This window comes from Styela clava, chromosome 1 (assembly GCF_964204865.1).
Source record: "Styela clava chromosome 1, kaStyClav1.hap1.2, whole genome shotgun sequence".
NCBI lineage: Eukaryota > Metazoa > Chordata > Ascidiacea > Stolidobranchia > Styelidae > Styela > Styela clava.
In genome coordinates this window covers 1,469,047-1,487,219 of record NC_135250.1, presented here as the reverse complement: position 1 = coordinate 1,487,219, position 18,173 = coordinate 1,469,047, and the positions used below count along the sequence as shown (strand labels likewise).

The 18,173-nt window shown below is 37.7% G+C and overlaps 2 protein-coding genes across 2 annotated transcripts; one reads left to right on the top strand and one right to left on the bottom strand.

Annotated features, from left to right (window-relative positions):
* Positions 1–540: 540 nt before the first annotated feature.
* Positions 541–3,469, bottom strand: LOC120340593 (N-alpha-acetyltransferase 20-like). Its single transcript, XM_039408896.2, has 3 exons — positions 3,255–3,469; positions 2,504–2,671; positions 541–1,741 (listed from the first exon to the last, which is right to left on the bottom strand). Exons 1-3 carry the CDS (start codon positions 3,432–3,434, stop codon positions 1,556–1,558), a joined length of 534 nt encoding a protein of 177 aa, XP_039264830.1. The 5' UTR covers positions 3,435–3,469; the 3' UTR covers positions 541–1,555.
* A 3,780-nt stretch (positions 3,470–7,249) lies between these two features.
* Positions 7,250–13,256, top strand: LOC120341886 (trypsin-3-like). The gene is made up of 6 exons (XM_039410455.2): positions 7,250–7,373; positions 8,574–8,718; positions 9,663–9,810; positions 11,098–11,209; positions 12,577–12,707; positions 13,107–13,256. Exons 1-6 carry the CDS (start codon positions 7,313–7,315, stop codon positions 13,254–13,256), a joined length of 747 nt encoding a protein of 248 aa, XP_039266389.2. The 5' UTR covers positions 7,250–7,312.
* The last annotated feature ends 4,917 nt before the right edge of the window (positions 13,257–18,173 follow it).

The window sequence follows — 18,173 nt, the reverse complement described above, 5'->3', positions numbered from 1 at the left end:
TTTCGAGCAATTTTTTAATTGGCAACACGTTTTTATTTTAATATATATTCAGATTCTGTGTTTTTTTAAACTTCGTGCTCTTCCATACCGAACTGCCTTTCCTCAGTTGATTCACGGTATATTACGTTGATCGTCGAATCAAAATTAACCAGATTTCATATCAGTTTTTATATGCTTATACCAACCATTTTTTTGCCTGGTATTCTGATTATGATCAAAATAAAAGTTATAAAAACTGCCTTGGTGGTGGTCTGAAACAAACCTGTATCATTGAACTGTTTAATCTACAGACCTGAAATTACGACTAGAAGCGTAACTGATAAAAGTCAGGCCCTCACTAGAATGCATTGCACGTCAGTGAGAAAATCAATATAAAAATGGAGCCTAAAACTATCCTCATTCACTCACTTTATCTGATCTGGTTGTCAGGCTGCCCGTACTACGAAAGATTTTATACGCTTTGAAACACACCATGTTTGCAACCTCAATAGGCACTTACGATATTTTTATACCCCTTCCCCCCAGTTACAAAACACTATGTGAAAGTGAAGCTATCATTCTGGAATGACAAGAAAGTACACATAAAAAAAAATCTGGTTTAATATGAAAAAAAATATGTAAAAAAGAAGCTTCAATCTCCCAATCAGAAATATTTGGTTGATTGTTTTTCTTTAAAATTACCCAGGATTGTAGCTTATTGCATAGGCTACCTAAAATGATGAAATATTATTTCATAATATTCATACATCACAAATTGAAAATATTCCATTCCACTTGTGAAACTTTTTGCACAGAAAGAAAAAATTCAATAAACTATCCAAAAACATCCATTCCGAATGTCAAGCAGACACCCTTTCTGAATTATCGCTTGAACAAAGCCTGTGTTCAGAGCAAACTCATTAACAGAATGATTGCAAAGAAATTTGTAGAATGCAAAACCAAAGCAATTGGTTTGAAAAAATAAATGACAACGAATTCATTACAGAATGGACTTTCAGAATTGGTTTTGGCATCTCCTTTCACTCTGAAGTTAGATTTTTTTAAATTTCTTTGAATTTGTGTATTTATAGTTCATTTTTTCAGTATGGCGAAGAAATAAATTACTGATTTCACATTTAACTATGAGGGAAGTAAAGCGGATAAAATGGCCTAATTATATATTCTGCCATCCAGTTACCATTCCATGTCAGGCATATATTTAGTTAACGAGTAATTCGATTCAGATTCACGAGCTTTCATGCACACGTCAAAACGATAGTTGAATTTCATCAGAGATTAGGCATTTAGACAGCTAAGGCAGGTGGTTAGAGTAGAAATATAAAGGGGCTTCATGATAAAATATAAGCCAAACAGGTTTCTCTCAAAAAAAGTAAAATCTACCATTGAGTTAAAGTTCCTATGATATAAATTCTGTTTTTTGTTTGGATGAATTTGCTCCAAGTAATTGAGTAAATAAGTAACTTAGTAATAAATAAGATTGATAACTGAGCAAAATTACAATGGCAGACTAAAGTGCTTTGGTCAATTTCCACTTATTTCTGACTGGGATTCTTTATTATTCAAGATCTTCGGGTTTAACAGGTTCTTTGAGCGGAATGATTGATTTTTTGAAAATGTCACGGCTGAGTGCTTTTCTCATATCAAAAGCGTCTTCATCTCTATCGCCTCCAGGTGATGAATAATATCCAATAACAGTTCGATAGACTGAATAGCCCAGACGTTTGTACATCCCAACAGCAATCTGAATAAAATAAATGTTAAATGAGAACTATGGACTGTCACTCTAAATATGGATATAGTAATATTTCTGAGCGCCAAAGCACAAAAAATTGACACCACACAAATATCTCCATTTAGCAAGCATGAGCTTACTGTAATCAATGTTCTTTTAATGGCACAATTTTTATAAAAAATCCATAAAATTTGGATTAAATTTGCAAACAACCCTTTCTGGGAGTCATTTTTATCTCAAACTACTTCAATAGAATGAAGATCAACAGTCACAATTTAACAAAGCGTTCAGGGGGAGAGGTAGCCAGTTTGATCGTATGGCAAACCACAGTCACTCGTCCGGTTACCATTCCATGTTGGGTATCGAATTAGTTCGCCAGTTATAGAGGAAATCGAAACCGACCAGCAGTTACATGGACAAGAAGTCCAGCAATCCTCTCACATATAATTATCCCCAACCACACCACAAAACGGGATTCGAATGTGCAAACTTGTGCTATAGCGATGATATGCCAACTGTCGCGAAATTGAGAAACATAGGGTGTCCAGAAAGTCTTAAGAATTTTTAAATCTGCAAAGGAAATTTATCGATACCATATATTGTTCTGGCCCTCACAGATGTATTAAATGAAGTGAAAATACTTTACAATTACTGACTAAGAAACAACAAACCTGATTGAGATATATTGAGAACTGACTACATAACAACAAAATTGAAATTATAAAGGGAGTTTATGGACAACCTGTATTTCGTGAAAACTTTCTATCATACCTCATTTGACTTCCTTACAAATAGATCCACGAAATATCCTTGTTTCTGCTCTGAAACTTCCTCCAGTCTTCGCATTAACTCTGCTGCTAGTCCGAGACGCCTGTACTCTGGCGCCACGGTTACTGCTGTCACATGACCATGCCATTCTTCAGGCTGACGCCCTTCGACCTTGAGAAGGAAGTAACATGAATATAAAGTCCATGAATCAGAAACAACTACCTCATATCTATTCCCATACCTGACATGGAATGGTAACCAGACAAGAGGCCCGAGTCCACCATATGATTAAGACATTTTATTGTTTTCCTATCACATATGATAAATATAAAAATCCTATCCTATGTTGAAAGTTATGATTTCAAACATAGAATTTTATGTTTGAACTTGAAACTATCGAAATCAAGTTTATTCACATAATCAGACAAGGATGGCAAAAATTCATCAGTTGTTAATGTTCGATAAAGTGTTTTGTTGATTTTAGAATTTCAAAATTGGTCATTTGAGAATTCAAGATATGATCCTCACATAAAGTAAGCTCCATTTACTGACACTGTAAAAATTAATCAAAACAACATTTATTTCAACTACTTTGCATTGATGTATTCAAGATCATTGAATGTTAAATGACTTGAGTATCTTAATTGTCGAAACTGACCCGATTTTCGATTAAAGAGTTAGATTAAACAAATTGAAAATTATTGCGATCAGAAAATTCTTTTTTCACAAATTCAGATAATCAAATGATTCCAACCTTTCCCATAATATATCCCATAGTTTCTCCAGATGGTGATTCTGCAATTGTAAAAAACTCTGGCCATTTTGCAAGATATTGAAGATAAAATGAAAGTCCGTAAGTTTCTGTCAAAGGATCAAGGTTCACATTGTTGAATTTCAAAAGGTCAAAGCAGGTGAAAGGTCGGTAGAAGGTCATCCTATATAATATTCTACGCTGTACAAAAAGAGAGAAAAGTTTTACTGATTTATTTTGTATTATGGGATTGGCCACCTAATCACTTAGAAATAAGCGAGACATTAATAATATAAGTATTGCCAATGATTATTTTTAAACCAAAGTGAGCTATACAATTATGGAGCATGAATTTTCAAGTTATCACCGGGAGACGGAGGCTATCAACAGGCTTAAACTTATAGTATACAAACCGGCATCTCCTTACGATTACCGTACCAGTCCAGGTGACATATTGGATAGTTCACCAGTTATTTGTTTCAGGGGAATGGACTTGATAATAAAATAGGGTGAATCCAAAAATTCTTCCACATTAAATTATTCCTTACCGGATTTGAACTGTTAAATATTCAGTGCTAGAGGAAGAGTGCTCCTTACACTTAGCATGATAAGCTAAGCTGATTCATATTAGCACTGTTTCGAAAAATTTGTAAAGGACGATAGGCCATGCTGCCATGGTATACATATTATTAATTAAGCAGTGTACCGTATATAAGTATATTTTGATTTTCTCGCAAAAAACAGTGTTATTGTCTTTCCTCTCCTCGGGATGAATACTGGTATGTAAATTCTATCCTATCAAATCATATTACAGTAATAACAATATTGGCACCATACAAATCAAAGAACAGGATCTGTGAAGAAAGTGCTCAGACCTGTGGCTCGGCGGTGTCGTCAGACTGGATTCCATGGCAGATGCACGCCCGAGGGCGCTAGCGCTCCACAAAAATGCACGCGAGCGAATTCAATTTTGCACGCCGAAAATTTGCAATTGCTCACCAATGTAAATCGGTTTAAATAGTTTTTAAATCAATAATCTAGTAATATAAAGATGCCAAAAAATTATAACTTTACAATTGTCGACTAATACTTGCTTGCAAGATTTGGCCTGATCGAAAAATGCGAAGCAAAAATCACCATATCGTGTTGAATGATAGGAATCCCGTGAGAAAAATCGCCTCCTCACCGACGCTGGCCAGTTATGGCTCTGATTCAGCGTATTTTTAATACAATAATTTTACACGGATGTACTGAACAGTACCGTACCGGTATCTAAAGTCGCACAAACACTCGGATGTATTGAGAGGTATCTTAGGTCGAAATCAGTTTAGCGGGCGCAGTTGTTTTGCACGCCGTGAGCTATAATTGCACGCCAGAAATTCTTATTTGCACGCGGGAATTTCTGATTGCACGCCCGATTTCTCGTTCGAAAAGGCCATGAAATCCAGACACCGGGTGTGGCGCATCGGCATCGTGCTAAGCGTTAGAAATACGCTCGCCACTGCATCTCTGATTACCCTTCGTGGGATCGCAGGTTTGAATCCCATGCGTGGATGATCATGTGCAAGAGAATTGCTGGACTCCTCGTCGCCATAGGGTGGTTCACGTACCGGTAACCGCTGGTCGGTTACGGCTTCCTCCACCATCAAGTCCATGCTTCCGAAAACAAATAACTGGCTAACTAATCCCATACCTGACCTGGTAATCGGACGAGAGGCAGTGGTTCGCCATATGATTAAGCTGTCTTATCGACTTTTTTCTCCCCCGGGATAAACGTGTAAATCCTATCCTAGGCTATCCTCACAATACAGTACCGGTACCGGTAACATAAGTCTGCTAGTACCGGTACCGGTATTACAATATTATGAGGTACCGGTACCGTACAAAATGTACTGGTACCGGTACCGGTATCAAATACATTCAGGATAGGGATAGAGTTATCTGCAATGTTTGGCATCTGGAAAAATGAAACTGGTTACAGGTATCGCTATCGGTAACATAAAGTAAAACCAAATCAAAAAATAAATCAACGCAACATTTTGCCTATCCCAACTTTTGTTCATTATTGAAAAATCGTATTGCACTGTACCGGTACCGGTGGCGTGCCTGCAGACCTTTGGTCGGTCGGTTTCAGCTTCCCCCGCCATCAAGCTTGTGCATCTGAAACAAATACCGTAACTGCCTAACTAATCCTATACCCAAAATGGACCGGTAACCGGACGTGACTCAAACCTGCGAATCCGTGCAAAGAACGCGAAGGTCCGATGGTGAGCATAATTCGGATCAAACACAATTTCTATAACAGGCACCATAATTGTGCCCCGCGTCCCAATGAAACATATAGCCTAAAAACAAAAACACGGAAGATTGGCAAAATCAGTGCCACAAATAGGTATAAATATTGTGGTCCTATGCCGTCTTATCCCTTTCCTCTCCCCCGGGATAAATATGTAAATCCTTTCCCATCCTATTTTTTTGGTTGTACTATGTAGAGTTCAAGATGAATTATCTTTAATGGGATATGATTTACATATTAATCCCGGGGGAGAGGAAAGCCGATAACGCAGATTAACGGCCTCACGTCCGGTAACCTGTTTGATAACCAACAATAATTTTTTTCACGCCACCCTTCATCATAAAATGCCTTTTTTTTATGTTTTTTCCACAGTTTTTGTCAAGTGTATGCTCATTTAAGTGGAAAATAAACTACCGGTACTGAATGACTACCTTTCCATGCCGGATACGGGGTTAATTAACCAGTTATTTGTTCCCGGAAGCATGTACTTGATGGTGGAGAAAACCGTAACCGACCAGCGGTCACGTCACCCACCCGACGGCGACGAGGAGTTCAGCAATCCTCTCGCACATAACTATCTCTGTATGGGATTCGAACCTGCGAACACATGCAAGAGTAGTCAGAGACGAGCGTATTCCTAATGCTTAGTACGATGAGCCACACCGCCGTAATAGATGATTCAGATTACAGAGTGATGGGATTTCAAAAGTTTAGGAACGGGTTCTTTTCCATATCGAACTCACTAACAAAACAAAACCATGCACAATTTCGGGTTTGCTGATCATTACGACATTCCAAGGATTCACGCAAACCTACTGGATTCCACCGCTGCCTATTCTATATGTAGCATAATATACAAACATGCAGCCCCAGTACGTATAAATTTCTAGTGATAACGTGGACTCATGTCGTCCGGGCGTGCAAATTTTGTGATGAAACATACTGGGTGGGTGATGGGTTTTAAGGTACAATGATATGGTGAAAGAGGCCAACACTGACAAGCGAATTATTCATCATCCTGAGACCGCGATCAATTTTCTCGCCCACATTCAGTCTTCTGGACCAAATATGCTGGCGTATACGATGTTAGGCATATAGTTCAAAATTCGCAACGGACCACCACGAGACACCCAGTAAAACTGAAACGCTCATTGCGTAATAGTCTATTTAAGTCTAAAATTCCTTCGCAGTAAAAGTATAAAATACTTAATAACATAGTTATGGCAGAGGAAATCCCATTCATTGTGATTAATTTATATTATACGATAACTGATGTCATTATGTTCTTTCAATTTCGTCTGCGTGAGAACTTGCCACCTGGCAGAGAGTGACGTAAAACAAACCGTTTGTTATAAACGGCCATGCATGGTGTAATGTAAATTATCGTAGAATGTTGTTTGACATCCCTTGTATCAATTTCTCATACTGTAAATATATTTGCGTGTAATATTGATGTAGGTGTTTATTTAAAAACTAGTGAAAATTTCGCCAGTATATCAGACTCTAATTGAGGTCTATTGAATTCAACTGAAGCAAGCTTACTTTTGATTAGGTAACCAACGAACGAGTAGCGGATGAAATATTCCCGATTTTTTACAGTCACGACAAAATATTTGCGCATTTTACCTGTTATTCTATGAGCGTGAATTTTTTTTTCTGGCGGATCCCTATTAAATAACACAACTGGATAAACAGAATAGAGTGGATCGAGTAGGGTACTAGCACATATTTAACAAAGTTACTACGTCGGCTAAATTGGAGCAACATGTTTCCATCGAAGTTTATTTGCTGGACTGTATTGTGTTTCTTATCTGTCAGAAATGGAGGTAAGGATCCAGTATACTTGAATAAGGCTATGTCGTTTGTATGATGTTCATTTTGATACAGGTGAGGATCGGCGCAGTGTAATCGACTATTTCACCGTTTTCTTAGTTCTTTCCCAAACTTTTCATATTAAAAGAAGAAGGCGAGAAGTTCTAAAGTTGTCATGAGATAGACCAGTGGTTTTCAAACTGGGGGTAATTCGACATTCTTAGGGGGTAATTCATACGTTAACCGTCTTAAAAAATCTCTTGTGTAAGCCCCGTACTTTTTACTGGTCTGCGGAAAAGCTGGATGTTCGCATCTGGTATATGAGCATTATTACGTCTTAATGCATTCGGTAACGCGGTTAGCAGAGACCTAATACCAAAGCTTCATTTTTGATTAAATTTCATTCAACTTATTACCGTGATTATAATTTTATTTTTATGGAAGAGGTAATTGAGCTTTTAGTTATTCGATTTAGGGGTAACGATATTAAAAAGTTTGGGAACCACTGAGATAGACAATGATATCAGAACCCTTGGGTTAAATTTTTGCACAGCTTTAAGTAAAGGAATAAGATTTAGTTACAATTGAAAGAACATCTTGAAACAACAAATTATCGCACCACCAGCTGTGATAGATTTGCGATTCGTTGCTACCGGATCTACTCGCAGTGAAATAAGGCACGAAGCAATCGATATATTTTATGTAAGCAAAAAACTATACCAGTTATGCTAGGGATATTAAAGTGTTTGGATTGAAGGTTCACTGTGAAAATAGAAAAATCACTGAACTGTGCATTCCCGCCTCCATGGCCGGGGCAGAACAATTTTACTGACAGCGTTTTACTAAACATCAGAATATAGTTTGAACTCTTATATTTTTATCTGTCTTTTCGGTAATAAAAACACTGTTGACTTTTGAGTCGTTTTGCTGAATAATTCTTGTGGGTGTTGCTGTTTGATCTGAGTCCCGTCGATAATTCAAAACAAACTTTGCTGATATTTTTATATGTTATAGTTCACGTTTAAAACTTCAACATTTTTTCTTCAAATAATCCAGTTGAATCGAGAATTCTCGCCCATCTTTCCCCGGTAAAACCTCCATATCACATCAGTAAAATAGTTTCAAAATTTGACAATTTTGCTCAAATTGCTGTCGCCATGTGAGTTACCTGACCATCGCGTCCAAATATTTTATCATTTCTCTCCTGTTTTTAGAATGCGACAAGATCGTTGGTGGATACGAAGCCAGACCTCATTCAGCTCCGTATATCGCACATCTTGATCGGTATTCGTCATATTTCTGCTGCGGAACTCTGATTCACGAGTCGTGGGTTTTATCGGCTGCACATTGTCATTACGAGTAAGTAGTATTGAAATATGTGACTAATAAAGACTACAATACCAAGTAGTTTGCCAATACATGGTTGTACCCGTAAAAATTGAAGAAGGTTATACGTTTACTTTTGTTCTCATTTGCTCAATAGTGGCACACTCACATAAAAATATTTTTGCGCACATTATACGAAAAACTTTTCTGAAATTTATCAGCAGGTCATTCAATACCAGGGATGTCCAATACCGAATAATTCACTATTTTGAATACATTCGAAGATAAAATCAATCAGTTTACCACACATGTCACGTCTGCAGATTGCCGTCGTATTTTAGAGCAGTAATGCTTCAATTTTTACGTGAGTCGACGCAACCATGACTTACACACGTTAAACACAATTAAATTAATACCGAAAGGCATTTTAAATGCTGGTATCGTTCTGGGATTTGAATATTTTGTCGCAACAGAAAAAAACAAAAAACAAAAAAAAAGTCGATATTTTTCAACTATCATTATCAAAATCATTTGCCTAAAAGCGGGAAATAGTATAAATTATTTTTCCATAAGTAATCGGCAGTTTACCACACATTTTATGTCCGCAGATTTCTCTAGTATTCTAGTAGTAGTGCTTTCATTTTATCGTAAGTCGACGCACGCGAAGGCGAGTTATGATGAACACCATTGAATTAATATCAAATACATTTTAAAAGCTCGCATCGGCCATGTATTAAATATTTCACACAACAGAAAATCGTTATTCACTGACAAAGTCGGCTATTTTAACGAATGCCGTAATTGCGACGCTTTTTTTAGAAGCCGTTGCACGGGAATTTTCGATTCCGATTCTTGACCCCCTCCGCTTATAATAATCCTGGCTACAGCCCTGGAAAGATTATTCAACGATTTTATCAACGGCTAATCAGTTATTCGTTTCAGAAGAACGAACTTAACTTTAAATTATAACTTCACAGACCAGACCAATTCAAAGTCATCATCGGCGACCACGACCGAAGCATTGTTGAAGGCACAGAACAGACAATCCAAGCAGTCCTGGCTCTGAATCACGAATTATACAATCCAATGATAACAGATAATGACGTCATGATGGTAAAACTCGAGGTAAGTCTTATTATTGTCTCGTCGACTCGAGCACGTTGCCAGTTTTGAAGTAATTTTTTTCGTAAATCACCGGTGTTTGTGATCCTGAAAAAAAAAAGTAAAATCTTTTCATTATGACATTTGTTCAATGCATAGCCATATGAGCGTACTTAAGAGTAAACGAGACACTTCTATTAGAAACGTTATGAACTCCACTGAAACCACCAACAGCCATTAAAAATGTTTAGGTTTATTGCGGTACACGACGTGCAAGTAAATGTCTTTTGACGCGGGCGAGGTTTAAGTCGAGGCATGAAAATATCTGCGAAGTGGTGAATTAAACCAAAAAATTTGTGATAAACAATAACAAGTCACAATTGATGAAAAATACGAGCAATGTCAGTGTTCAAATTTTGTAAATCATCCATATTTACAAGCAATATCATAATAAATACCTTATATGGTACACGTGTATAAAAATTGGGAGCCGTAACAATCCAAGTTCCAGAGCTGTGGAAGTTGCAGTTTAATTGTTTTTGCTGGAAATTTAGGGTCGAACCCCCCTTTCTGGAATGTATTTTTCTGTAACATTCAGATAGAGTTTCCGCAGCTTGAGACGCTTTTTAGACCCCAAGAATCTTGAACACCCAGGTATCAGCAGGACCCGCCCGCCCAGACCTCCCCCCCCCCAAAAAAAAAATCTACATGGCTACGGCCCTAGTACTCATATGTTACGGTTAGATTGATGCCGCACTATTCTTCGGTTAACGCTAGTGGTTCTCAACCGTTCTTTTTATTTTGCGGAGCGGTCAGATTTCAAAAAAATAATTCTGCGGATTGGTAAACCTTTAATTAATGTGTACTTTACGTCTTATAATGTTTGTGATATGTAAGTCTGAGGAATAAGGGGAAAAGGTCGACTTTTTTTCCTCATCTCTGCCCGGTTCTCTTTTGAAATGCTAAAAAAAATCACCCATGTTCGCTAAACTTTGTTCAGCAGATCTATAAACTGCAGCAAGTAGAGTCAGGCTGTCAGCCTCTATTATACGTAACATTAGAGGTATACTCTACTTGCTGCAATTTCGTAACAGAAATTAAACGACATAGAAATGTAAAATGAATTTATTGATTGATATACACAGTATTTAAAATAAGAAACAAAAATTATTTATAAAAAATACAATATTAATTCATATTTTAGTTATGTTTAACACAATTCTGCTAATTTTCGCTGCACACGAGTTCCTGAGTGCGAATCCTTTGGGAACCGCTGTGTTACCCAATAAATTGTTTAATAAATTTTTTCAGAAACCAGCCATATTCAACCAGTACGTCCAACTAGCGCTTTTACCAACTTCAGAAATTGGCAGCGGAATTGAATGCTTGGCTTGTGGATGGGGGTATACGGACTACACATCTAGTACGTATAGAAATAAATTTCCCGATTTTTTTACTAGATATTAAAACCTTGAGTGTCGCTGCTCGATAATCAGTTTTGGTCCCCCACTATAGTAAACTCGTAAGAATATCTCCTTTTTTTTTAAATATTGTATATCCGGGTGGTCCAAACCGCGGCCCGCAGACACATTCCTTGCGGCACACAGAACAATTTTAGCGTACAATAAATCACTGGCAGATATTTGTATTTATTGGCAGAATATTTTTGAGTTATTTACAAACTATTTCAACTGGGAATAGCTCTTTTCCTAATCCTGATGTCGGGATTCATGTTTGTCAAAATCACGTATCTATAAACGTCAAAACGGTGCCAATGTGGGAATGACGCCCTGTGATCGGTACGAAGAGAATGGGATTGTTTTGCGAGACAGGACCAAGTCGATGAGATGGGTCGCGACCATAAGCTCGCGTCAAGTAACTCCTAATTTGGAGAGACTTTTTGTGCCTTTATTTTAGTTAAAATCACTCCTCTATTTCAAGTGTTGGCTATATGACAGCAGTGACGAACGCGATCCAGTTTTTTTTTTAGCTGGGTCCGGAATCCCAATTTAGACAAACCTAGTTGTTTTTTGACGATAACACAAAGCCTGCTCACGCTACAAGTTATAAAATTAGTCAAATATACCAATCCTACATACAATGAGTGTAAAAAAGGTGACCGAGGTAAACTGTGAGGCAACGCACTTCCTAACCCATAACAACGTTAGTCACAGTGTCTGTTGTGTTTTCAAGTAATATCGGTCACAAAAGTTTTTGCGGCCGCGAACCTCGCAACTTTGGACTACCCTGTTATATATGATTGTTTTTTGCTGAATAAAAAAATACTTTACTTGACTAGTAACATTTAATCGCCAGTTATTTGACAACAATACCAGTGCCTTATGGCCCACACCAGAAAAAACAGTAGTCATGATAATAAAAAGAAAATTCCGCAAGAACATTGTTTATCACAGTACAACTTTACTAGAACGATCGATACAGAACGTAGTAATCATCATCCGTTGCCACCATATTCGTTCTTAGACATAATGTTCACGCTTATTAAAGATGACTGTACGAAATTCAATTAAAGTTTATATTTTTACCAGTAAAAATTCAATCATACTGAATATTCGAGAAAAAAAATTAAATTTTATAGTTTATGAAATTCGACATTGTTAGTGACTCGATTAATATTTACACACCAAAAATATATTCATTTCCGTCAACTGCAAACAAATGGATATTTTGGGTCAGTTTACTTACACAGGATTAAGACATGCAAGCTATGGTCTTTGTTGGAGTTCGTCGCGGTGAGCAAGAAGGTGATTTATTACTGTTACATTTCAGATACTCTTCCAGACCGCTTACAATGTGTCGAAGTCTTTACGGTCAGTAATACAGAGTGCAACTATATGTATGGAGGAGAGGTAAAGAAGACAATGTTGTGCGCTGAAAGCGCGGGTAAAGATGCATGCAATGTAAGTCATTTTTGATTAACGTATTTCGATCATAAGGCTCGCTTTAAAAACTTTTTTTTTCAAAAATCGATCGTGCATCTTTTAAGCAAGTACACCCAATGCATGCATCGGGCAAGGATGCGCCCATGTATGAATGAAAATCCAACCTAAGCAATTTATTGACAGTAACTTACGATAGTCGAATAGAGTGTTTTGCAAATCATATTTATTTACACCGCGTATTCACACTTTCAATCTGAGCTGAGGAACCTTGGAAAAAAGAACAAATAACGGAAACAATACCCCGGAGATTTTATGCATAATGAGGACTGAATAAATGGTTTCGAAATAAGCAGGGGGAAGGGTTTATTCAAAAAATGTCGGGAACCAGTGTTCTAATTAGTTGTTAAATTATTCCAGGGCGATTCCGGTGGACCTTTGATGTGCGGTAACCTTTTGCACGGGGTGACATCCACAGGTTTTGGTTGCGCTTATCCACATTTCCCTGGAATATACGCCAGAGTTACAGAGTTCACATCGTGGATTCAGATGATCATGGAATACAGTTAACAAATTGATGTATTACAATCTGAGAAATAAATATAGAAATAGTATTTTGTTTCTGTGTGATTCATTTCGAATTAAAATACTGGATGCAAAAAGGGAGAATGAGAGAATTATATTCGAAAATTGAAAATTAGGCGAAACATGGCGGTGGGCCTCACGCTGTAGCACTAACATAAGGTTGACATCATGCTTACGACAAACAAGCCATTCCAAAAAACAGAAAAAAATTTTTACGACATTTATTCAGGCCTTACGCTCCGAATATATCCCTGTAGAAGCAGTCACTGATATCGAAGTAGCTACTCTCATTTGAAATGACCGATATCCTTCCGGTTCGGCGCTGCCTTATTAGACTTGCCTTGTTTTTTATCAATATCAATAAATTTTCCAACAGCAGCTTCAGTATTTGACAACTGATCGGTCCCGTTGTATATACCTTTTTATGAGAAATTTCCCACTGGAATGTCACGCGAAGTAAGGAAGACTCATTTTTGCGCACTAGTGATTGCAACTTAAACATTTTTTTAAGGATTTATGAGCGTTTTATGACCACATAGATACATGAATAATAGGGCATATGACGGGCGCTGTTTTTGTACATCTTGTATATATAATTGGAGGTGACAACTCAGATAGCTGTCTTCGCCACACCTAAGTAGAACAAAAGTGTATTGAGAATTCAAAGCACAAATTTTCCCATATAATTCAATTGTGAAATTGCTAACCTCGTCATGTCTTTGTTTCATATGTGGGGCCTCAGTCTCATCATTTGCCGGGAAAAGTATATGTGTGCAATATTTCCACCGTTAATTAAACCGGAGAAAAAGGACTAAATTAACATTTGGATTTGACTTGAACGAATTCGATTAGTTAGTTGTATAGGTCCCGTAGTCGACTGAAGACGCAATTAGATTTCTTATAGATTAAAGGCAAAGAATAAGATGTTAAATAAGATAAGCAAGGAACATGCAGCGCTATACGCTATAATTTGGCTGACAAGGTCTTAAGCGAAACTACGATTTGAATACACGTTTGAGTTGCGCTCATTTAGCGTGGCCATTTAAGATGATTTTAGATTAACAGTAATTACGTTTAAATTGAACAAATGCAAGAACATTTCTACGTAGAGCTCGGCCAAATATTGAAAAAGGCATGAATATGCTATGTCATTCGAGGCCACAACTAACTGTTTCAGCCTTCAATCAGTAAGTGGTTATCATTGATGTTGGCGCATCTGACTGATTCAAAATCATTTCCTTCCGCGTATCTGTTAATGCTCTCCCACCTTTGTTTGCAATGAGCCTCTTTGTTTTTAATGACTCGTCATTCTAAAATTAAAACTGTATGATATATATGCTAATTTCCTCAAGTGGAACAGCGACAGCATGAATATGACCAAAAACAAGACGTTGTTGCCTAGGATATAGATGTATTGCGTATATGGATAAACATGTCCAATATAAATTCAAAGGTTTCCTCATTTAATACCGAATTGAAATTAACGACTACCCAATGTCACCATATATGAATGAACTTGGAAAAATAAATTACAAGAAATTTTTAATATTACGTACATAAATAATCATGTAAAGTTGTATTTTAACAATGGTTAATCATGCAATAGTATACTTCACTCTATAAAATAACGAATTGGAATTTTTGACTTATAATGACGAACCAAATTTCCTTATCTGTGTCTAAATTTATCCTCCAATATAATGGAGAACCTTGAGTAATTAAGAATAACCTAATCACTTTTCACGAAATAGTAAGTACATTTGTCAGATCACTAGTCTAATTTTTCAGAAAAAAATGAGAAGTTCAATTTGTCGCCTCAATTACCATCCCATTCAAGCATTCTAATGACAACGGCAGATACGAATCCGTAGAAAATAAACAAAGAAAAAGGATCTGCAGTTCAATAAACAATATCCTAGTGCACTTAGCCCATATAACATAAGTAATGAAAAAATTGTAATATAATTATGTAAACGATCATCAATGTCTCGTATTTTGCAACGAGGATAAAATGTTGAATTGGTGACGAACACTAATGCGCTATGCTTTGAATACGCATGTACACACAATCTGTTTTGTTCAAAAATTATGCAACTACTACTAATATATTAATGTATACACTCATAATTGGTATGGCGAACGCGCAATCGAATATATATTGCAATTCGCTGCAGACGGCCTAAAATTAAGAGTTAGACATCTCCAATAGTTTTGTTAAATTATCTCTTCTCAGAGAGGTTGGTTGTGATTGGACGACACGATTTGTTCAATGACTTATATGTTGTTGTTGCTTGGGTTAAGTGATGTAACACAACTTGTTAAACAATCTGGGAATACTTGATCTTTCCGAAATTCCCAGCACATTGCACATAATTATTATTTATCACGGTTGGTTCTCTCGGGTCCGGAAGTCCTTCTTCCAGGAACTCAGCTGAAACCCGTCTCTGACCCCGGATAACGTATGGGAAGTAGACAGTGTGCCCAAGTTGGCGATCATAGAGACAATAATATCTGAATTCTCTTAGACTTCTCACATTTGGGTTGCGATGAGCCAGGGGTTGCTGCTGATTACCACCGGGCGGAGAAGCGATTGGTTCCTCGTCATCTACGAAACCTATTGCTTCATTTTCACTGGCTATAGGCTCCTCAAAAGTTTCGATTGAAGTTCTAACACCTTGTTTCTCAACAATACTTTCGCTGTCGTTAAAGATTATGGACAGGCTTATCTCGCTATCAAATCCCGCGACTCCAGTCACAAAATACTGTCCGTCGCAAACACTGGCGATTTTCCATCCAGTTACTTGCTGTAAGCGTTGAACGATATTATCAAGTTGAGCCATCACAGATTGAATGCGTATTTCTATGGAAGGAGGAGATCCGTATGTCATAGAGGTGACATCGACTTTGCAGTTGTTTTCACCTAAATCTTGCTCATTGCATATATCATGAACGCTTTTTGCAATCATGTCACGTAAGGATTTAGCGGTGTCAAAATCCAAAATCTTTTTGGCATCTTTTACCAAGTATTTATCGGCAACCGTTAAATATTTCATTCCGATTTTGAATCTTGAGCCACCTTGGTATTCAATGACAGCCGTGTCGTAATCAATGAAACCAACAAGTTTAGCCGGGTTGACCAGTGCCATCCTCACGTTTTCCTCAAAATCTGAATCTCTAAGAATCACTCTGACATAATTCGGAGGACCGACATCTATGTGAACTTCATCACCCACTGTGAGATCCTTGACACGAGCTTGAATCCTCTTGAACTTCTCGATTTCCGCTGCAGTGGGTTTTTCAAGGGCGTCAGGTTTCATCATGAACTTTTGCGACTGATTAAATTTGACAAAGCAGTCAAAATCATCATCCACGGAAGCTACTTGAGCAACCCCTCTGAGATACTCAAGAAACACCATCGGAATATTCTGCGATGCGAGTGTCATTCCCACATTCGGATGGATTTTTACTTTAACCAAATCGCCGGGTAAAAAGTCCAAGTCTTTGGTGGAGACAATTTCCTCAACATCGAGCGGCAACACTGAATCAGGAGACACCCTCCATGGTCGAGCGTGTTTTGCGTGTACGATAAGTGAGGAATCTGTGTGAATACTACCAATCACCACTTCTTGTCCTCGCAATTTACACATTTCCTTGTTCCAACCACCTTTGTTGTTTTGGTTCGAAATCAGGCTTTTCATGTTTCGAATAATTTTAACTTTTTCGCCAACCTTGAAATTGCTGATTGGGCTTGATTTTGTGATAGGCGACTGGTCCTCGCTGCGAACCAGCAGAGCAGCAGAGACTTGAACGCTTTCTTTGTCGTCAAACGTAACTTCAACATGAAAACGTGCTACTGCAGTAACTTTCCCTTTCTTGCCTAACAAATTCTTGGGAATTGCTTTCAGCCCACTCTGTAGCTTTTTTGCGAGCAGAGTATCGACCTTGGGTTTGACCATATCTCCTATCTTCCACCGTGAAAGATGGCTAGTAACATCTACAGTGGGAACTTTTTCAAGAACGCCTGCGTACAGACTACAGCCTTGAAAAATATCCAGGAATAAAACATTGATCACGTTGTCGTACTCAGATGCGACGTCGGTCACCACCCCGGTATGGCCATGAACTACGACAAGACGGGTTGTCCAGCCTATGGTTCTTCTCTGTACCGATTCAAAATCTTTCAGTGAGCATTTAACCCTGACCCGATCGCCCAATTTAAAATCCCACTTCTCCTCGGCTGGTAAGGGAATTTGGCCTCGTTTTGCGTTTACTATTTCGTCTCCATCAAACGTCACCGCTAATTTATCAGCCAATTTGAATATGCGCGATCGACTACTAATATATATGTGGTTAATTAGCGACGAAATGTTGGAAAGGTTGGGTTTAGAAATCCCTAGCTGTTCTTTCAAGGCTTCGAGTGCTTTCGAGGCATCGAGAGCGTCGGTCAATTTGTCACCTGGAGATTCCGGACTCATAAGGTCGGGTAGGCTATCATCGCAATCCTTCAATTGACGTAACAATTCGGCTAAATCCATGCCTTATTATATGTATTGAACCAGTCTGAATAAGTGTCAATTTGAACTTGACTACCAGAATATTTCAAGTCAAGAATTACTTTTAAAGCTATTTAAAAAAAAAGATTGTAACTTAGCTACCTGGTATGAATCTGCAAAAAATGCAAGTCTTTGCGAAATTTGAAATTTCATCTGTGAACGAGTAAATATTGAGTTAGAGGCGAAACCAACTTGGTTGGGACGATATATCTACTCGTTGTTGATTTTGGTTCCGATGTCAGGTTGAATAAATGCTGCCCGATTTACATGAGCTATTCTTAACTCAACCTAATAGTGCTATAACTATCAGGAAATAAGTCCGGTAATACTGATAAGTTCAGTATTAACT

Bases quoted from the DNA above. Each gene is read 5' to 3' on its own strand.
- LOC120340593 (XM_039408896.2), bottom strand. From the start codon at position 3,434: ATGACCTTCTACCGACCTTTCACCTGCTTTGACCTTTTGAAATTCAAC. The intron at 2,672-3,254 runs GTTGGAATCATT...TTCCTTCTCAAG, and splicing joins TGGGATATATTATGGGAAAG to GTCGAAGGGCGTCAGCCTGA. The intron at 1,742-2,503 runs GTATGATAGAAA...TATTTTATTCAG, and splicing joins TTGTAAGGAAGTCAAATGAG to ATTGCTGTTGGGATGTACAA.
- LOC120341886 (XM_039410455.2), top strand. From the start codon at position 7,313: ATGTTTCCATCGAAGTTTATTTGCTGGACTGTATTGTGTTTCTTATCT. The intron at 8,719-9,662 runs GTAAGTAGTATT...ATAACTTCACAG, and splicing joins GCTGCACATTGTCATTACGA to ACCAGACCAATTCAAAGTCA. The intron at 12,708-13,106 runs GTAAGTCATTTT...AAATTATTCCAG, and splicing joins CGGGTAAAGATGCATGCAAT to GGCGATTCCGGTGGACCTTT.